The sequence below is a fragment of the Protopterus annectens genome, chromosome 9.part0, assembly GCF_019279795.1.
Source record: "Protopterus annectens isolate FY-2018-M chromosome 9.part0, PAN1.0, whole genome shotgun sequence".
In the NCBI taxonomy this organism is placed as follows: domain Eukaryota; kingdom Metazoa; phylum Chordata; order Ceratodontiformes; family Protopteridae; genus Protopterus; species Protopterus annectens.
The window spans coordinates 1,144,703,623-1,144,722,386 of record NC_056743.1 but is presented as its reverse complement, the minus strand read 5'-3'; the positions used below and the strand labels follow the sequence as shown (position 1 = coordinate 1,144,722,386).

The following is an 18,764-nucleotide window of genomic DNA, read 5'->3' as shown; positions in this document are numbered from 1 at the left end:
GAATTGCTCTATCTTGTGTATTTGACTATAGATTGCAAATTAATCTGTACTCACTACACACATGGCGCAACCTGGCCAGGCACCCTGCATTAGCATCTAGGTTGTGAGCTCGGTCCTCTACAGCTGTAGGGAGAGAAGCACACCATTATGCATACCTGTCTATCACACATTCAGATTAGGTATTGGTAAAACAATGCTAACAGTACTTACAAACTTGTGAGGCATTCCTATCCCAAGCATCCTGGACCTAGGTGTCCAGAAGTCCCATCTTCTGACACTTCAGATCATCATAGTGGTGACAGACCTGCTCACCTGTACAGGTGATATGTATAGCACTGGTAAGATCACATGCCAGCTGGTCCCAGGCCTACAACTTGCACTCCGATCCCTGGAACTGGCCATGCAGCAGCTGGTGTTCATGATCTTTCAGTAGGAGTCCAACCATGACCCTGGACTCCAGAATCCCCCACTACTGCACCTGGAAGTGTGCATCCTCTCCAACACAAACCATAGTTCCTGCCCAGTTCAAACTCCAACAGGTTATGCTGTATTCCCATCCGTTGCACTTAATATAGTCTGTTTTCCCAGTCTTACACAACATTGGGCCATTTTTGAAAATGTGGTGCATCGCTTGGCACCACGCATATCAGCTTAGCTGAACTGAGCATTGCTTAAACTGCCAATGCTTAGCAATTCTAATTGCAGCCAAGTCATCCTTAAACAGACATTGTTTTAGCAGTGCTTATCATGGCTTAGCAAGGCTTAGCAGAGCTTAGCTGAATGCAAAAGATAATGATTTAAAATTAATTGGCATAATTTATATTTAGAAAATAATTGCTTAATTTCCTTTCCAGGTATTCAAACCCCACACCTACTGCACATAAGGCTGTAACTCCACCCACTTGGCTACATGGATATGGGGACTGCTGCTATAATTTTACATATACCTCTGAGCCAAGTTTAAGCACTGCTAAGCTCCGTGCTATGCAGACATGCTAAGCTATGCTTACAGTTGACCTTTGAATCATAAATTAAGTGCATCCAGTTTCTATTTTTAGATGTTTGGCATGTGTCAATCGGAGCATGCCATGCTGCACAAACTTTAAACAAAAATAAAAAAGAATAAAAACTTATAATATTGAATTTATTGCTATCAGGCACTTGGACAGTGCAGGAGGCATGTTACTTATCTACGGACACAATTAGTGACACACACCATACATTGATTCAATACCACCTCCCCGGCTCACCCTCAGTAATGTGCCTTCATTAATATGCATGACACGCTACAGAGGGGGATCCACATACACAGACATGGTAACAGTGTAGGCTCTACAGTATTCCTGCACAGATGTTATTAAATCTGGGGATATGTCATTTATTTAGTTATTTAGTTATTTATCTATTTATTTTAAATATTTACGTTAGTTTACCAGAAAAGTCTGACTGAGCATTGAACTCCTTTACAGTGACGTGTCTAGGGAAAGCTCCAGCGTTACAATAATACATGAAACAGAATCATGCATGAATCTGTGGCACTAACTTATAGTAACTTGTACATTTCTCTCTTATTTATGTATTGACCAAAACAGAAGACTATAGTAGGGGAAAAGTAGATTATAAAAGTGAAATTGGTTTTTAATGCTTGTTATGTTATAAGAACAAGTGTTAGAAAGTATATTTAAACACACTATAGTTAGTTAGAAGTTGAATACATGAATATAGAAATTGTTGATATTGGATAGAATTATTTACAAAATATTTATTACATGCAATTTATTTACGCAAGAGACTCCTCATTATTCCAGTGGGCTTAATTGTGGCCAGGATAGGTGATGAGGTTAGATAGAGGAAATAAGGACATGAGAATACTGAAATTGTCCTAATGTGTTATAAGGGCATAGTCATGAGTCCACTGGGTGGATTTTCTGTTGTAATTTTAATGAGGGAAGATTATCATTGAGGCTTAGGGAGAAAACTCCATATCCTGTTGATTTTGATACCACATAAAGCTGCACCTACTGAATTGTTAGATTTCTGTATTCATTTATTTATTTACTTTTGTTTACCAGGTTAGTCCAACTGGATACATATCCATTTTCAGTGGAGACCTGGGGAGAAAAGCTCCAGTTATACAACATAATACAATATAGGAAAAAAAACATTTCATAGCATTTGAACATTATATTTGAAGCAGTAGACATTTCAAGGAATAACAAGATTACAAAAAAAGAAAAAGAAACATAGTTAGGCAGTGACAATTGACTAGAAGAAATAGCTCTAGAGCTCACAGAAATAGGAATAAGACAGATAGGAACAGGTCAAGAAGGTAGATAGATACGGGAGAGGGGAGTGTAAAGACAAAAAGGAGGAGGATTAGTAATAGTGATAGAAAAGTAATAAAGATATAAGATAGGGAGAAAGATTCTGAAAGTGTCAGGTTTTTAGTAAAAGAAAAGAAAAGTAACAAGTAGTTAATCTGGATTATTACAAGAGCATAGCCAATGATTAGTGAAAAAGAGTTTTAGTTTGGTTTTAAATAGTGGGAGAGAGGAGATGGTAGTCATATCGTTTGGTAGTTGATTCTATATTTTACCCACTGAGTTTGAAAATAGTGATTTACCAGCTAAGTTATTAGAGAAGGAAATGTGAATCAACATTTTATTGGCAGAGCGCAGGTTCTTCAGGTTATTATATGGTGTTATAAGAGATGAGAGAATTGGGGTGTTGCTAGGTTGGTAAAGAGCTTTATGGGCAATTATGAGCTGATTAAAATGTAATAGTTGTGGTAATTCAAGCCATCCTAGCTGTTTTAGATTCTGACAATGATGGGTCCTAAAAGGAGAGTTGGTGGCAAATCTTGCAATATTATTATATGATCTAGTCAGGTTATTAAGATTCTGTTTGGAAAGATTAGTATATATGGCGAAAGCGTATAATAGGGTAGGGATTAGGTGAGTTCTGGCTATAGTGGCTCTAGTTGTGGGTGTTAGGAAGGGTTTAATGCGATAGAGGGATCCAATTTTTTTATTAGTAGATTTAATAGTAGAATTAATATGAATGTCGAATTTAAGTTGATTGTCAATAGTAATTCCTAGCAGCTTGGTAGTGGGGTCAGGAGAGATAACTGTACCATCTTCAGATGTGAGTGTAAAATGGAGAGGGGGTGATAGGTGAGATGGGTTAAAGAGTAGCAGTTTGGTTTTTTGGGGGTTAAGGAGGAGACATTGGTTAGAGAACCATTTTTCAATAGTAGAGAAGGCTTTTTGAGTGTGAGAATGAAGATCACTTTGAGATGTGGCAGAGCAAATGATCGTGGAGTCATCAGCATATTGGATACAGTTAAACTGAGGAACGGATAGATGAAGGTCATTTATGAAGATGGAGAACAATAGTGGCCCTAAAATAGAGCCTTGTAGGACACCTAGAGAGGTGGGAAGAAGGTCAGAAAGATGGTTTTGCCAGAGAACAGCTTGTTTTCGGTTGTCCAGATAGGATGTAAACCGGTTCATGGTAAGATGGTCAAAGGAGAGGGACTGTAGCAAGTGGAGGAGAAGTTGATGATTAACCATGTCAAAGGCGTTAGATAGATCCACAAAGAAAGCAGAGGATAAAATATTTTTGTTACAATTGTTATTGATGCTGTTGGTGAAGGATAGTAAGGCTGTGGTGGTACTATGAAATGGACTAAATCCATGTTGGCAGTTTGCTAGAAGCTTATATTGAAGTAGATGGGTAATAAGTTGTTTATGGATACATTTCTCCATAATTTTGGCTAGTGGGGAGAGCAGAGCACTAGGACAGAAGTTAGAGAATTCTGTAGAATCTCCCCCTTTGTGAAGAGGAATAATGTAGGAGATTTTCCAAATAGATGGCATTAGGCCTTCTGTTATGGATCTATTGATTAATATAGTGACTGGGTAGGCAATGGCTTTGGCTCCTATTTTGAGGTATTCAGCTAGTAGTTGGTCAGCTGAGGGAGTGTTAGGTTTTAGTTTTTGAAGTAGAGAGGAGATATAAGAGGTAGATATTGGTTCCAGGTGAAAAGGAGGATGAGTAAAGTTAGGTTTGGGCAGGTTAGATGTGTCTGGATTTTACTGATTGGCTAGATTAAGTATAGTGGTAGTAAAGAAAGAGTTGAAGGCATTGGCTGTTTGAATTGGACAGTCTGGGTTAGAGCCTAATGGGTTAGGTGATTCTACTTTGCCTGGAGATAGAAGTGAGTTAATAGTAGACCAGAACTTTTGTGGATGATTTAGTGATGTTTGTTGAAGTTGTATATAAAAGTTCTTTTTGTCCTGTAGGATAGCTTAGCAAGGATTTGTACATGGATCATAGACTTCTTTTTGCTATGTTTGGTGTAAGGATACCTTTCAGACTAAGACAGTTATTTAGTTTATTAGCTCGATTGTGCCATAGGAAGTTGAGTGTAGCTGAGTTGTGAGGTAGTTCCAGCCATGCAATGATGATCCAAAAAAGAGCGAAAGGCACCAAACCAAACTAGCAAATAGAAAATAGGTACCAATCCATGATGAAACAATAAAGCCACAGATCAAAATGCGCATGAGGTACTTTAATGAACACAATAGGCACTGCAAACTCGCACAAATAAAACAACAAGCACATAAACGAATCCACAGTTTGCGTTTTTGTTTCCACCGCTTATTCAGATGTGAGCTGGTACTTTCTGAATATTAGGTTGGGGTTGAAATACAGCTGAAAAGGAGTAATGAACTCGAGTTGCACAGCAGAGTTGTGAGCACACAGGCCGTTGTATAAGCCTATATAAGCATATGCAATGATGATACCTAAAGAGAAGTTTACATACAAATTCTGCAATGTAGACACATTGGAATGCAGACTGCTGAGTATGGATGAAACATAAAGTACTGTTGTAAGCAAGTAGAATGAGGCTTTAGTTTTTCTGTCATCTTTAATTTGATATTTGTTTATGCAGTATAGAGTCCCACATTTCTGATTTATCTTATTTACTACTACTACTTCTATGTGTAAGTCAAATTTTAGGCTATCATGAATAGTGATCCTACGCATTTGGTATGAGAAACTTGTTGAATTTGAGAGTTATTTAGGGAAGTAATGATTAGGGCTTGTGGCCTAGTAGTTTTACGCAGTTTGGTTGCAAAGAGGAATAATTTTATCTTCTTGGGATTTAGCAGGAGCTGGGAGTTATTCAGGACTTAATGGAGGAAAATGATTCTTGGTTTTTTATTTGTAGTGAGTTAACAGTTTCTGCTGTTCAGATGAGCATACAGTCATCTGCATATTTTACTAACATGGCATGATCAGAGGCTGCCTGAAGGTCATTTATGAAGATATTGAAAACCCTAAGAGTGACTGTAACTGTTAGAAAGGAGGATAGTTTGGACATCCTATTAAAAGCTTAGTGACTATTTGAAAGTTAGCTAAAGAACTATTGTAGGACTAAGTTCAATAGATCTTTTCTGGTTTGATTTTGGAAGACTATGCAAGACAGTGTTGAATGCTTTTGAGAGATCTAAAAATAGACTGTTGACTACTTTATTATTGTTTCTTTTGACTGTGATAGCATTCACCAAGTCCAAATGTTCTGTAGCAATACTGTGACTGGGTCTGAAGCCATGTTGTTTAGGGCAGATGACTTCTTTGTCTAAGAAATACTGGAGCAACTGGATATGGAAGCATTTCTGAAAGTATTTTAAGAGGTTGGAAGGGTAGAATTGGGCGGTACACAGGTCTTCACACACACACACACACACACATATATATATATGCATGTATATATATATATATATATATATATATATATATATATATATATATATATATATAGTATATGGACATAGATATGCATATTATGTCACAGAAAACAAGTTGGGGTGTTTCATGGCTATTCTAATGCTGCATATGTGAGTGCACATACAGAAGCATATACACACAGATACACACACACACACACATACACATGCATGCATGCATGCACACACACACACACACACACACACACACACACACACACACACACACACACACACACACACACACACACACACACACACACACACACACACACACACACACACACACACACACACACACACACACACACACACACACACATGCTCACACACACACAAAATATTTTGGCCTGACCAAAAACTCAAGTCCAGCATCCTTTTTAAGTGTCCATGTTCTTTACTATAGTACATGTTTCCACTCACCTGGAACATGCAATTATCCCTCATCCACACGAGTTTACTCTGCAACTGAAGTTGAAGTGAAAATGGTGACCAAACATCATCATCACCATTTTCTCATGCTGCTAATACTTTGATGTTCTGTTGATATTACCAGGAGAGTAGTAGTTCCCAATAGGTGGAGGCAGAGTATTTAATTTACAGTTTCAGTTATATCTTCCATTAACCCCCAAACAATATATGTGGGTTATGTAGTGAAGCTACAAAGGAGAACTCATCTGATACTGTGCAGGCCATTCACACCTTAATGCACCAGCAAAGACCCCTGTCTGCATTTGAATGCATCTCCCTTTCAACAGTCTCCTGCTACATTTGGGGAATTGTGTCTGAGCTCGTCTGATACTGTGCAGGCCATTCACATCTTAATGCTCCAGCAAAGACCATTGTCTGCATTTCAATGCATCTTCCTTTCACCACTCTCCTGATAGATTTTAGGAATTGTATCCTTCTGTAACAAAACAGTGCTAGCTTCCCTTTGCTTTCTCTAATTCCTTCCCAGTTAATGAAATCAGTATTTTCAAGCATTTTATTTAATTATTTATTTATTTAATTTATTAACCGGGTAGTGTCTGGCTGGGCCAGAAGCCCGTTTTCAGTGGAGACCCGGGAAGAAAAGCTCCAAAGAAGATTACGGTAGTATATTAAAAATGACATATGCCAGTTACAATAATTATAGTGCATAAAAAGTAATACAAATTGCAAGTTCTTACCATAGTGTTTAAAACAGGTAACAAAGTTAGGCATATTAGGCAATATTAAACAGTTATATGCAGTTGTCAAACATTTCAAATAATATCAATTTTTCCTTACTTTTTTTTTTTTTGGGAGAACATATTACAATCTGGGAGTAAGAAAGATTCAATAGCCAGGAGATATTGAAAAGGGGAATATAGAGAAAGAAATTAGATATTTATGAGTTGAAGTTTTTAGCCTGGGTGAGAACAGGAGCAAAGCCTATGTTTAGAGAAATATTCTTTTAGGGTCTGTATAAATGTTAGTGTGTCATTGATGGTAAGAATATGCTGTGGAAGAGAGTTCCATTGTTTGGCAATGGCACGGGAGAAAAGAGAGATGCCATAGGCATTTTGGGCTTTATTAACTTTTAACAATATTTTATCAGCAGACCTGAGGGGTGTTAGGTTACTATAGCGTTGGAGTAGATTTAATAGTGCTGGACAGTTATCAGGTTTGTATAAGACTGTATGAGTGGTTAGTAGCTGATTCAGGGTAAGGAGATGAGGGAGCTCTAACCATTTTAGTTGAATTAATGCAGTACAATTGTGAGATCTTTGAGATTGATTAGTAGTAAACTTAGCTATTTTGTTATAGCAAGATTCAAGGCTATTTAGGTCAGATTTGCAAAGGCTGGTAAATATTTGAGAGCAATATAGAAGGGAAGATAATAGATGGGTTTGGGTTGTTGCAAGTCTGGCTTGGTCAGTGAGAAATGTTTTTGTGCTGTAGAGTGAACCCAGTTTGGCATGTATCTTTTTAATGACTAGAGCAAGGTGGTTGTGAAACTTGTCTGCTATCAGTTGTAACACCAAGAAAGTCCGTATGTCCTACTGGCTCTATTATAGTGTCTTTGGAAGAGGAGATATAGATAAGAAGTAGATTATTAGATGTTGGGTTATGGTGGAAGACTATAAGCTTGTTTTTTTTGGGCAGTTAAGTATAAGTTGATGGAGAGTTAGATCATTTTCTATATTGTGGAGGGCTGCTTGAGTTTTTTTTTTTTTTTGGAGTTGTTTGATAGTGGAGGCAGAGCAGATTAGGGAAATATCATCAGCATATTGTACAATTGCGGCTGGGTTAGCTGCTATATGAAGGTCATTCATAAAGATAGTGAACAGAAGTGGACCGAGGATTAAACCTTGTGGGACTCCAACACTTATAGGGAGCTGGGGGGAGAGTTTATTGTCCCAAAAAGTGGCTTGCCTTCTGTCAGACAAGTAGCTATGAAACCATTTTACGGTTTTAAAGTTGGAGTGGTAGATGGCTTGTTTGCTAAGAAGTATTTGATGTGATACAGTGTCAAATACTTTTGACATTCTAGGCAGGTATCAGAGATGAGCTGTTTTTTGATTTTAACTTGGTATACAGTATCAGTAAAGCTGATAAGTGCTGTACTGGTACTATGCCTGGGCCGGAAGCCGTATTGTGTTTTGGATAGTAGATTATTAGTCAGGAAATGTTCTAATATCTGTTTGTGTATACATTTTTCTAAGATTATGGCAAGCAGAGACAGAATGGCTATAGCTGGATATATTAGTCGAGGGGCCACCTTTATTTAAGGGTATTATGTGAAATATTTTCCAGAGGGATGGTACATATACTGTTCAGAGATAGAATGGTTGATGAGAATAGATATAGGGTAAGCTATGGAAGAAGTAGCTAGTTTAAGAAAGTCAGCAGGTAGTGTGCAAGGTTTTAATTTGGAAATAAGAGTTGTAATATAGCTAGTTTGGATTTGTTTGAGTTTGAGAAGGGTAGTGTTTCTGTTGTGAGTTTGAGGTATAGTAGGAGGTGTACTAGGGGTGTTGTTGAGTAGAGAGGTTATTGAGTTAATAAAGTGGGAGTTAAATTGTGAGGCTGCACACTCATTTTGGTTGGTCAGAGTTGAGTTTGGGGCAGTGGATTTCCCTGGTGTGAGAAGGAGCTTAATTGTTTGCCAGAATATGTTGGGATTGTTCTGGTATTTTAGCTAATTTGCTTGGAAGTAGTTTTTTTTTTGTCCTGTTTAATTATTTTGTTAGTTTGACTTCTAAATTGCTGGTGGGTAGTGAGATTCTCTTTATTTCGGCTACTTTGATAGTGAGACCAGGCTCTATCTCTTTTTTTTTGTAGACAAATTGTGTCTTTTGATAGCCAGTGAAGCCTTTTGGATTTGGTGTGTATTTTTCTTATGGGGGCTAGCTCATTAAATATTTGTAGGAAAGAAGTATTGAAATACTGAGCTGGGCTATCAAGTAGAAGATTTTTAAAAGGTGTCCAATCATATTGTAGAAGTCGAGAGTTAACTATTGATGGAGAGAAATGTTTTTTGTTGTGAATATAGCAAAATTAACTATTTGAGAAATGTTGTAAATGCTTTCTAATCAAGTAAGTAGGGAAATGATCACTTATAGTGTCTGGGAGACATCCAGTGTCATAAGTAATATTGGACTTGTTAGTTAAAATCCAGTCTAAAATGGATGGTCTCTTGGAGTGTTTGTCAAAGTGTATGGGGTCATTAATTCTTTTACAGAAATTATAAAGATTAATGAAATTTGTTTCTGAAACGTAGATCATTTGAGTAATAACCATAAATGTAGAGTCTAAATAATTGACTATTTCTGCTTCTGCACATTTTTGAGAAAGACACCCATTTGTTCTTAAGAATTACATGGAGAATACTTTTTTTTTTACACATGCACTCAAGGCACTCCTCAGTATGGAAAAAAATTATATCTGCGCAGTAACAGAAACCTGCTCCAGATAGCTCCCCAGCACTACCAGGCTACAACTCAAACCATACTTTTCAGTGACAGAACCCAGACTGAAATACAAAAGGCGGGGATGTATCCATATTCATCAAGGATACCCACACCTTTAGGTTAGTGGCACAGCACGATGCCTCAGAGATCATCCATGTGCAACTAACAATGGTCAAAACTGCAATTTAAATTGTAGATTACTACAGATCACCCACCATGTCCCAGGACCCCCATTCTGTGTTTCTGGAAACACTGGAAAATATGAAGGTCCTACAAAACATCCTAATATTGGGTGATTTCCATTACCCAAACATTAACTGGGAGAACTACTCAAGTACTAACTCCCTTGCCCAATGCTTCCTAGAATTTATAAACTCAAATGCCCTGGATCAGCTGGTCAACAGCCCCACCAGAGGTGGCAACATATTGGACCTGGTCATCACCAACATGGGTGACCGGTGTTCCACACTAGAGGTCAGACCCTCACTGGTTAGATCAGACCATAAACTAATCACTTTGGATATCCACATTCCGCCCCCACCCTCAGTCAAGGAAACCACTATTTAAAACTTTTCAAAAGCAAACTTCACGTTACTTAAGACAGATGTGGAAAGTTTCAAAGCCTCCATACTAAAGGATAACGCTGTCAAAGCTGCAGAATCCTTTACTAATGCACTCTATGAGCATGCATTGATCGTGCTATCCCAAAGAAAACCAAGACTCACTCCTCCAAGAAAAGGAAACCAGTCTGGTGGACCCCTGCCATAAACAAGCTATACAATAGAAGGAGGAAACTAGTACAGAAAAGAGTAAAATCCCAAGAAGGGAAGATATCCCTGATCAGTATCAGCAAGAAACTACAATTCCTCATGAACTCATCCAAGGCTAGCTTCGAAAGAAAAATTGCCAAGGACTCCAAAGATAACCACAAAGCATTCTTTAGCTATGTCAAGAATCTAAGTGGCAACTCTCAGATCTGCTCTGAGTTAGTGCAGAATGGCACAAAATACACTGAACCGACTGATATTGCCAACATCCTGGCAGACAGGTTCAGTGCAAACTTCACCCCCCTCTCACCTCCAAAAGGGCCCATAACCATACCAGAAGAATGTAGAGCCCCTGCAATCACAGACACACAGGTTATAACAGTCTTTTCCAAAGCCATAGACACAGCATCAATGGGACCAGACGGTGTCCCAGGCTGTGTCTTACACGATCTCCAAAATGAACTAACCCCTCACCTAAACACACTGTTCAAACACATCTTCTCCACAGGCTATGTACCCATAGAGTGGCACACAGCAATGGTTATCCCACTCCACAAAGGTGGAGCCACAACAGACCCTGGGAACTATCGCCTTATAAGCCTGACTAGCCTGGTCTGCAAGGCTATGGAGCGCATCATCATGGAACTCATTAACAGAGACATTTGGAACCTCCAAACACTGGACCCTACAGAATTTGGCTTTAAGGGCAGATCATGCTTACTAAGCCTGGTGAACTTCTTTGAGACAGTTACCAAGGCTATAGATTAAGGAAAGGTGGTCCACACAGCCTACCTAGACCTCGCCACGGCCTTCGACTCCATTCCCTATTCTGGTATTATAGACAAACTCACCAGCCTAAACATAAACCCCTACATCATGAGATGGGTTGCTAACTGGCTCATGGATAGACCCCACACGGTAAGAGTTGTGGGCTCTAGGTCCGAGTCTAAACCGGTTGCAAGTGGCGTCCCCTGGGGCTCAGTCCTGGGACTCCCTCTGTTCAGTATATACTTCTCAGAGGTACAAGCAAGCACAGGAGGACTATGGCTGAACAAGTTTGCAGATGACTCCAAACTAGGGGCTATAATTGTCTCTCTGGCTGACACAGACATCCTCCAAAAGGGTCTCACTGAGACGAATATCTGGTGTCAAAATCATGGCCTCAAGCTAAATGCCAAAAAGTGCATAGTCATCCCCTTTGGAAAAAACAAAGAACCCACAAACTACCACATAGGTGGTAGCCCCCTAAATATGGAAGATGTAATAACGGATCTGGGGACCCAAGTGGATAGTAATCTCTCCTTTGATAATCACATTACCAAAGTGGTTAGAAAATCCTTCTATGTGGCCCACCTAATCACAAAAGGGTTCGCATCTAGAACAAAAGAGGTTATTGTACCCCTCTACACATCACTCATCAGACCCATCATAAAGTATAATGCCCCATTTTGGATGTACCTGCAACAGCTGGAAATACCACCGAAGTACCTCACCAGGAAGATTACTGGCCTCAGATACCCTATGCAGCTCAATTGAAGACACTCCAGCAGTACTCGGTTGCATACTGCCTACTCAGAGGTGATCTCTGCCTGACATAAAAGGCCATGTCCAACCCAGAATTGATGGACATGCTCCACATAAAGAAAACCAAATCCCATCAAGTCACATGCTCTAGGGATCTAAACTTCACCACAACAATAAATAGAATGTGCAGGAGGGATAGATTCCTGTCCCAGAGACTTCCCATGCTTTAGAACAAGATTCCAGTCTACATTAGGTAGAGCACCTTGACGAGTGGATGGGAAATAGAAAATTTACCCCGGGGATCACTTCAGTGGCTCTACTGGACTGAAGCACAGGGAACTAAGGGGGCAGCGAAAGCCTACACATTCTGGCTAGGCTTATAAATGCCTTCGGGCAGATAGCCTAGTACCTACTTATGAACTTATAAAAATTGTCATATTGCCTGTGTCAGCAACACTAAAATGCAAATTGTTTAACTGCTTTCCTCTCTTCTGTTTCAGGTGAAAGGAAGTCTGGGAATGAATACTACAAGTGCCATAGCAGCAGGCATTGCAGCCATTCTGTATATCATTGATGCATCACTCCAACTCCATTATTGCTTATATAACAATAACTCTGTTCGTTCCGATTATCGTGACTATTATGTGATCTACTGTTCAGTACAACTGCTTGTAAGTATCAGCTGTTATTGAAGATGTTTACTCACTAGCTATTTGAGTGGGATTCAGTTTACTCATCACATTTCATAATTTCATCCCCTTTCACCAAGTCATGTAAGAGCTAGTTTTGGAAAAAGGTCAGTTGCTTAATATTCTGTTTCAAGTTTTGGGAATCCTATCTATTTTACTGTTGAATATTTTTCTTCACTGTATTCATTTCAGAAATACATGTCTGAACACAATTTATTCACAAGGCTTCACATTCATTTGATATAGTGGAAGTGTTTGATGACTGGTTTCTCTTGTTATCTGACATCTATTTCTCTTCAAATCACAGACATTCATGTTATTTAGTAACATCATATACCTAGAGTACAAAATCCTGCCATCTTCTACACACTGAACTGTATCTACATACACATGTTTCATTTGTACTCAGTGCCAGTATATCTTCATGTCCTTAAAACCAAATGTACAGTATTTCAATATCTGAATTCTTTATATAATTTATCCTTCATGACCAGTTCCCTCTTAACTGTTTCCCTACAAGTCTTATCAGAAACTTCACTTCAGTATTCCTGTAATATTGACTTGATAGTTACAGGTCTTACTTCAAGTACGCCAAAAGCGTAGCCAGATGGACAAATGGTTCACTTAAAATCCAAGTAGTAATGTCCAGAAAGCACATAAAGTGAACCAAAGCAACAGGAAGCCATACTCTATATGATATTTAGGAATTTAAGCAAGGCAGAAAATAATACCTTGAAGGAATTATGTAATGATGACACCATTGTGATTAGGCACTGACAAAGGAGGCCTAACAGTGGTGATGGATGATGAGTTTTACTATGATGCTATAAAAGAAATGTTGACTGATTATTCACAGTCACACTACAGTGGAGATGTCAGCAGTTCTGCAATGCAGTTCATTTCCACATACAGCCAGTTTCAGTGCTACAAAAAAGAATCCTGTTCTTCAAAATGACATCTGTCAGTGTATTCTTATACCACTATAAACCTGAATTATATCTGTTTAGCCTGCTTTATCTACTACATCATGTGCAACGCAATCTACTAATCCTAAAGCTAAGACTATTATCTATACTGCAATTCACAATCAACTGTAAAATATCTAGATTCAGTCTGAATGTAACCATGATACACAAACTTCCACTAACCTACAGTTAACACTAATGCATTTATCACCATTCAATTTAAACAACTATTTCAGATCTGTACTACATCAAACAATTGCTTGAACAAACCAATTCTTATAGCTGCTCACTTGTTTCAAAGGACTTAGATCCTTCTTATTACCAAGGAAATTATGAAGCATCACAATTAGTTTTATGGATTTTTGTTGTGGTAGAAATTGAATATAATACAGCTTTATACTTTTCTATGTGTTACTATTCCAGGACAATACATTATGGCAATATCGCTTAGCTTGAACTTCACGATTTTAATATGTGACTTGTATATGTGGCTTGTTTATTCTCTCAAGTATTATTTCCCTTAGCAGGTTATGTGTAACAGTTTTGCCATCTTAAAACATTAGCATTATTCAAAACCAATTTTTACTTGAATGATAACAAACACACCCATTTTTCTGTCAGATGATATTTTCTCTAGCCAACTCCGCATTGCTACTTTTTTCAGTATTTCTGTGTTGATACATATCTGAAACTCTTTTTATTATTGTTTTTCCTTTATATTACTGGTAGCTATGAATTACCCAAAGAAACAGTAGTTCTTCTAGCAAGTTTTAATTTGGCTGTGATAAATATTATAGCAATAACCCACACCTGGGTGTGGGTAATGCTGGATTTACCCATGGTTGGTGTGGTTTGGTCATGAGGGCGAAGCCCGAATGGCCAAACAAAGACAACCGTGGGTAAATTGCTTTTTTTAACGCCATCTCGCTATGTTAAACCCATTTAACATAGTGAGATAGCTTTAAAAAAAGCAACGGAGAAAAGAAGATCTCCGTTACTTTTTTTTAAAGCTGTCTCGCTATGTTAAACTTCTTTAACATAGAGAGACAGTCCCCAGGATTCATGAAGTTTGCGCCAGGTGCAGGCATAGTGTATAATAATAAATAAATAATGCGTTCTAATGCCAAATATGGCCTCTGGGCGATTCAGGTACAAGCTGATTCCACGTGCACTACCAGCAGACACCAGAGCTGTGCAGCTCCCGGTGCATGTATGCTAATCACTCCATGTGCAGTAGTGCAGCATGCAAATGAAGGTACATAGTGATTCATGAAGTGGTGCAGGCATAGTGTAAGCATACAGAAATGTAAACAAAAAAAAAACTGTTTACATTTTCCCCAAACATAACATCGGAGCCATGAAAGCAGACCAAACTTACGTATGATGATGTTAATATATGCCAATGGCTAGATATATAGCCAATGGCCTAAAAATACATGCACAACACATAAAAAATAACATTTACCGCCATGGCCACACTAACGCAAAATAAACCCGCAGTGCACAAACGGGATCATAACGAAAATATATTTAGATGTCATAAACCTGCAATGTAACACAAGTCATGAATTCCCCATTATAGTCAATGGCAGGCATGCTACACCACAACCATGGCACAAGGGTTGCTAAGGGTCTGTGACAGTGTTCGGCACGGTAACTAGGAATTAGCAGTCAATGCCATGCAAATGAGGCAAGTAATACTGAATCACAAATGCCTTGCCGGTGTAAGGCTGTACAACACGGCATAGCAGTACAACACTGAGGAGTGGCCTGGAGATAAACATGACATCAGGAGAAGGGTGTGCCACCGTAGCTGTAAGCACATTGGAGCATTGCTAATCTGGGTTCCCCATTGCTAAGCAAAGCCGCAGGATAGGAGTGTTGAAGTAACCATAGCTTTGCTTAGCTGAGAGCACACAAGGTGACAGAAAGTGCATGTGTACGTGGATGACAATGCGCTCAAAGCCACGTAAATGACTGCATGCGGCATGCACCACAGCTGAAACAGGAAGGTTACGGGAAGGCAATAATGCCTCAGCAGAGTAATTGGAGTACAGCTGAGTAATTAACACCTAGGAACTCACAGTGGGCCAATGACGGTAGCTAACAAGGCTGCTAGCAGCAACCTGCAGAACAGGAAAGGGGAGGTGCCAGACTGCAAAGAAAAGAGAACTGTCACAGCAGAACAAAGCAAATCTGCAGTAGATCGGCTACAGAACACATTTCGCAACACAATCCTGGGTTGGGAAAGTACAAAACAAGAAAGCAGGCAGCTAGATGCATGCCTGACAATGGGAGGGGAATCAGGTTGAAAAGTGAAGGCAAGGGCAAGAGATGATCCATGGTAGCCAAGTGTAGTTCAACACCAAAGGCCTCACGATAGCAGTACCTGCGGTAAAACCCATAAGTAAGATACCCTGCAGCTGGGATTGTACATACACACCCAATGACATTAGTAGCTTCCAAAGCTCAATAGTGTAAAGTGTGAAGGCACCTCACACACACTTGTGTATTCCCAAACACTTCACCATCGGTGTAAACAGATGGGGAACTTTTAAACTGTACATGTTAGGAGCAGCCATAGTTTTGATTCATCAGCATGTGTTGGAGACTGGAGGTGGTGTGGAGGATGATGCTGACAATCACCTCAAGCACCGGAGGAGGAGAAGAGTGCTCAGACCAAGGGTATCCTACCAGGGGTTAGATGATCTGGAGATAGTAGAGCGTTACAGGGTGGACAGGGACACCATACAGCAAATCATTAAGCTGTGCCAGCCACACCTCAGAGCCAGAAACAACAGAGGGGAACCCATCCCAGTGTGGATACGAAGGTATGTGTAAGCTTGAGAATGCTAGCCACAGGTACCTTTCAAAGGCCAACTGAAGATATCATGGGGATCTCACAGCCATCAACATCCAGGGTACTCCACCAGTTCCTGGATGCCACGTTACCAAATGCCAGTGAGCACATATACTTCCCCCGAACGCAGGAGGAGTTGGCCAGCAATATGCGTCTCTTCCACCATGTGGTAGACTACCTGGAGGTACAGGGTGCAATAGACTTCACACACATACACATCAAGTCACCACCTGGTGAGCAGGGTAGGCACTACATAAACCACAAAAGACACCCCTCCATCAACTGCCAGGTCATGTGCAATGCCCAGAGTATCATCATGGATGTGTATGCTGGCAGCCCTGGAAGCTACCATGACTCCCACATCTGGCATGCCTCACAGCTGTATCAGGTATTTGCCAAGGTGGGGCATCCCATACGGCCACCTGATGGGGGATGCTGGCTATGCACTGGAACCGTGGATGATGACTCCCATCAGAAATGCAGACACACCCATGCAAGAATGCAATAATGAGGCACACAAACAAACCAGAATCATCATAGAGCATGTGTTTGGGATGCTGAAATCACGGTTCTGTTGCTTGGACATATCTGGTGGAGCCTTGCAGTACTCTCCAGCCATGTGTGCCTGCATCTTCATAGTATGTGCCATGCTACGTAATATGATCCTGTGGAAACAGCTGCAGCAGGGACAGAATGGTGAAGGTCCTCACAGCCCACCACTATTGCCAAGAGCACCACAGGCACAGAGGGACTCAGACCATGGACACCCTGTGCCAGCCCCACTAGGCAGATGGAGGCATGCCCAGTATGCCTATGCCTTGGCAAAGAGGGACCGTATAGCACACACACTGACAGTGTAGGCACCTACGGACTGATCCTTCTCCACCATTACACACAGTAAACATGGATGGCACACACACACGACCACCTGTAAATTGTCATGTATAGGTGGTCTACTGTATGCATCCTACATAGGCAGCCCCCAACAATTGTGCACACAACTGCCATTGGCACAAGATATGTCAATACCGGAACAGTAAATTACTCTATCAGCATGTGTCAATACTGTATGTACAGATTCATAGGCGCATAGGTAGGTACATGCCTATCTGCCCGAGGCCATTCATAAGCCTATCCAAAATGTGTCTGCTGTCACCACCCCATTGATTACGTAACTGTCTCTTTGTGGAGCAGAGCCAATTGTGGGATCCTTGGGGTGTATCCACTCTTCCCCACACACTCTGCAAGGATTCTCTGGGGTGTTATTGAGGGGCTCCATATAATGTACTCTGGGATGTAGTTCCAAAGCATTATGAGTACCCGTGACAGGAATCTGTCACTCCAGTATCTTCCAGTTATGGTTGTGGCAAAGTGTAGCTCATTACAGTGTGTGGCTCATTGTGACATGCATTCCCATAGGTGGAGCATATCCATTAAGCCTGACTTGGACATGACATTAACAGGTATCATACATATGTACACCAACCGACTTACACATTTGTTTGCAGTATTGAAGAATGGTTGTAGTATACTGTACCTACTAAACACCAGCACTTTTAAGCACATGTTAGTGGGATATTGCACCGGTACATGCCAGTAAGCATCGCTTAAACATGACTACATGAACAAGCGCAACACAGATCTAACCCTTGCTGAACATCGTGCAGATCACGGCCAAAGCTGCCCACAACCGCTGACATGTGCGCTATTCACCATTGTACTACCAGTGCCTGCTCTTAGAGGTAAATTGACCACTGCCAGGAGTAGAACATGCAGCCATGTACACAACATCACAGTAATCTACCACTAAGCTACCTGAGACGTACCAATGGCAGGTGTGTATTGTGACAGGTTAAAACACAGAAGGGAGGACATTGTGGAAATAGGACAAACCGCTATGTACCTCATGAAAGGTGTATGTGTATATATATATATATATATATATATATATATATATATATATATATATATAAAATTCAACATACAAAGAGAGAGAGAGGGAGAGATAGAGAGACATGTCAATATATATGGATATACATATATACGTAGATATATAGATAGGTTAACAACATCTACACAACCATGGAGGTACATAGAAATAGGATAACTACCAAATACAGAATGCTTTACATACCGACGTGCGTAATCATGAGGCTTAAAGTCCGAAAGACCACAGTACGGAAACAGCGGATCCACAAATTCCACAATCCCAATGTTAAGTGTTAGTTA

The 18,764-nt window shown here is 40.0% G+C and overlaps 1 protein-coding gene across 1 annotated transcript in view; it reads left to right on the top strand.

The window, feature by feature from the left end:
• LOC122811877 (membrane-spanning 4-domains subfamily A member 12-like) overlaps nucleotides 1-18,764 on the top strand; it is a 656,330-nt gene that overhangs the window by 278,243 nt on the left and 359,323 nt on the right. The window contains exon 5 of the mRNA XM_044084013.1: nucleotides 12,522-12,692. Coding sequence (XP_043939948.1) covers nucleotides 12,522-12,692 — 171 coding nt within the window. The remainder of the gene's footprint in view (nucleotides 1-12,521; nucleotides 12,693-18,764) is intronic.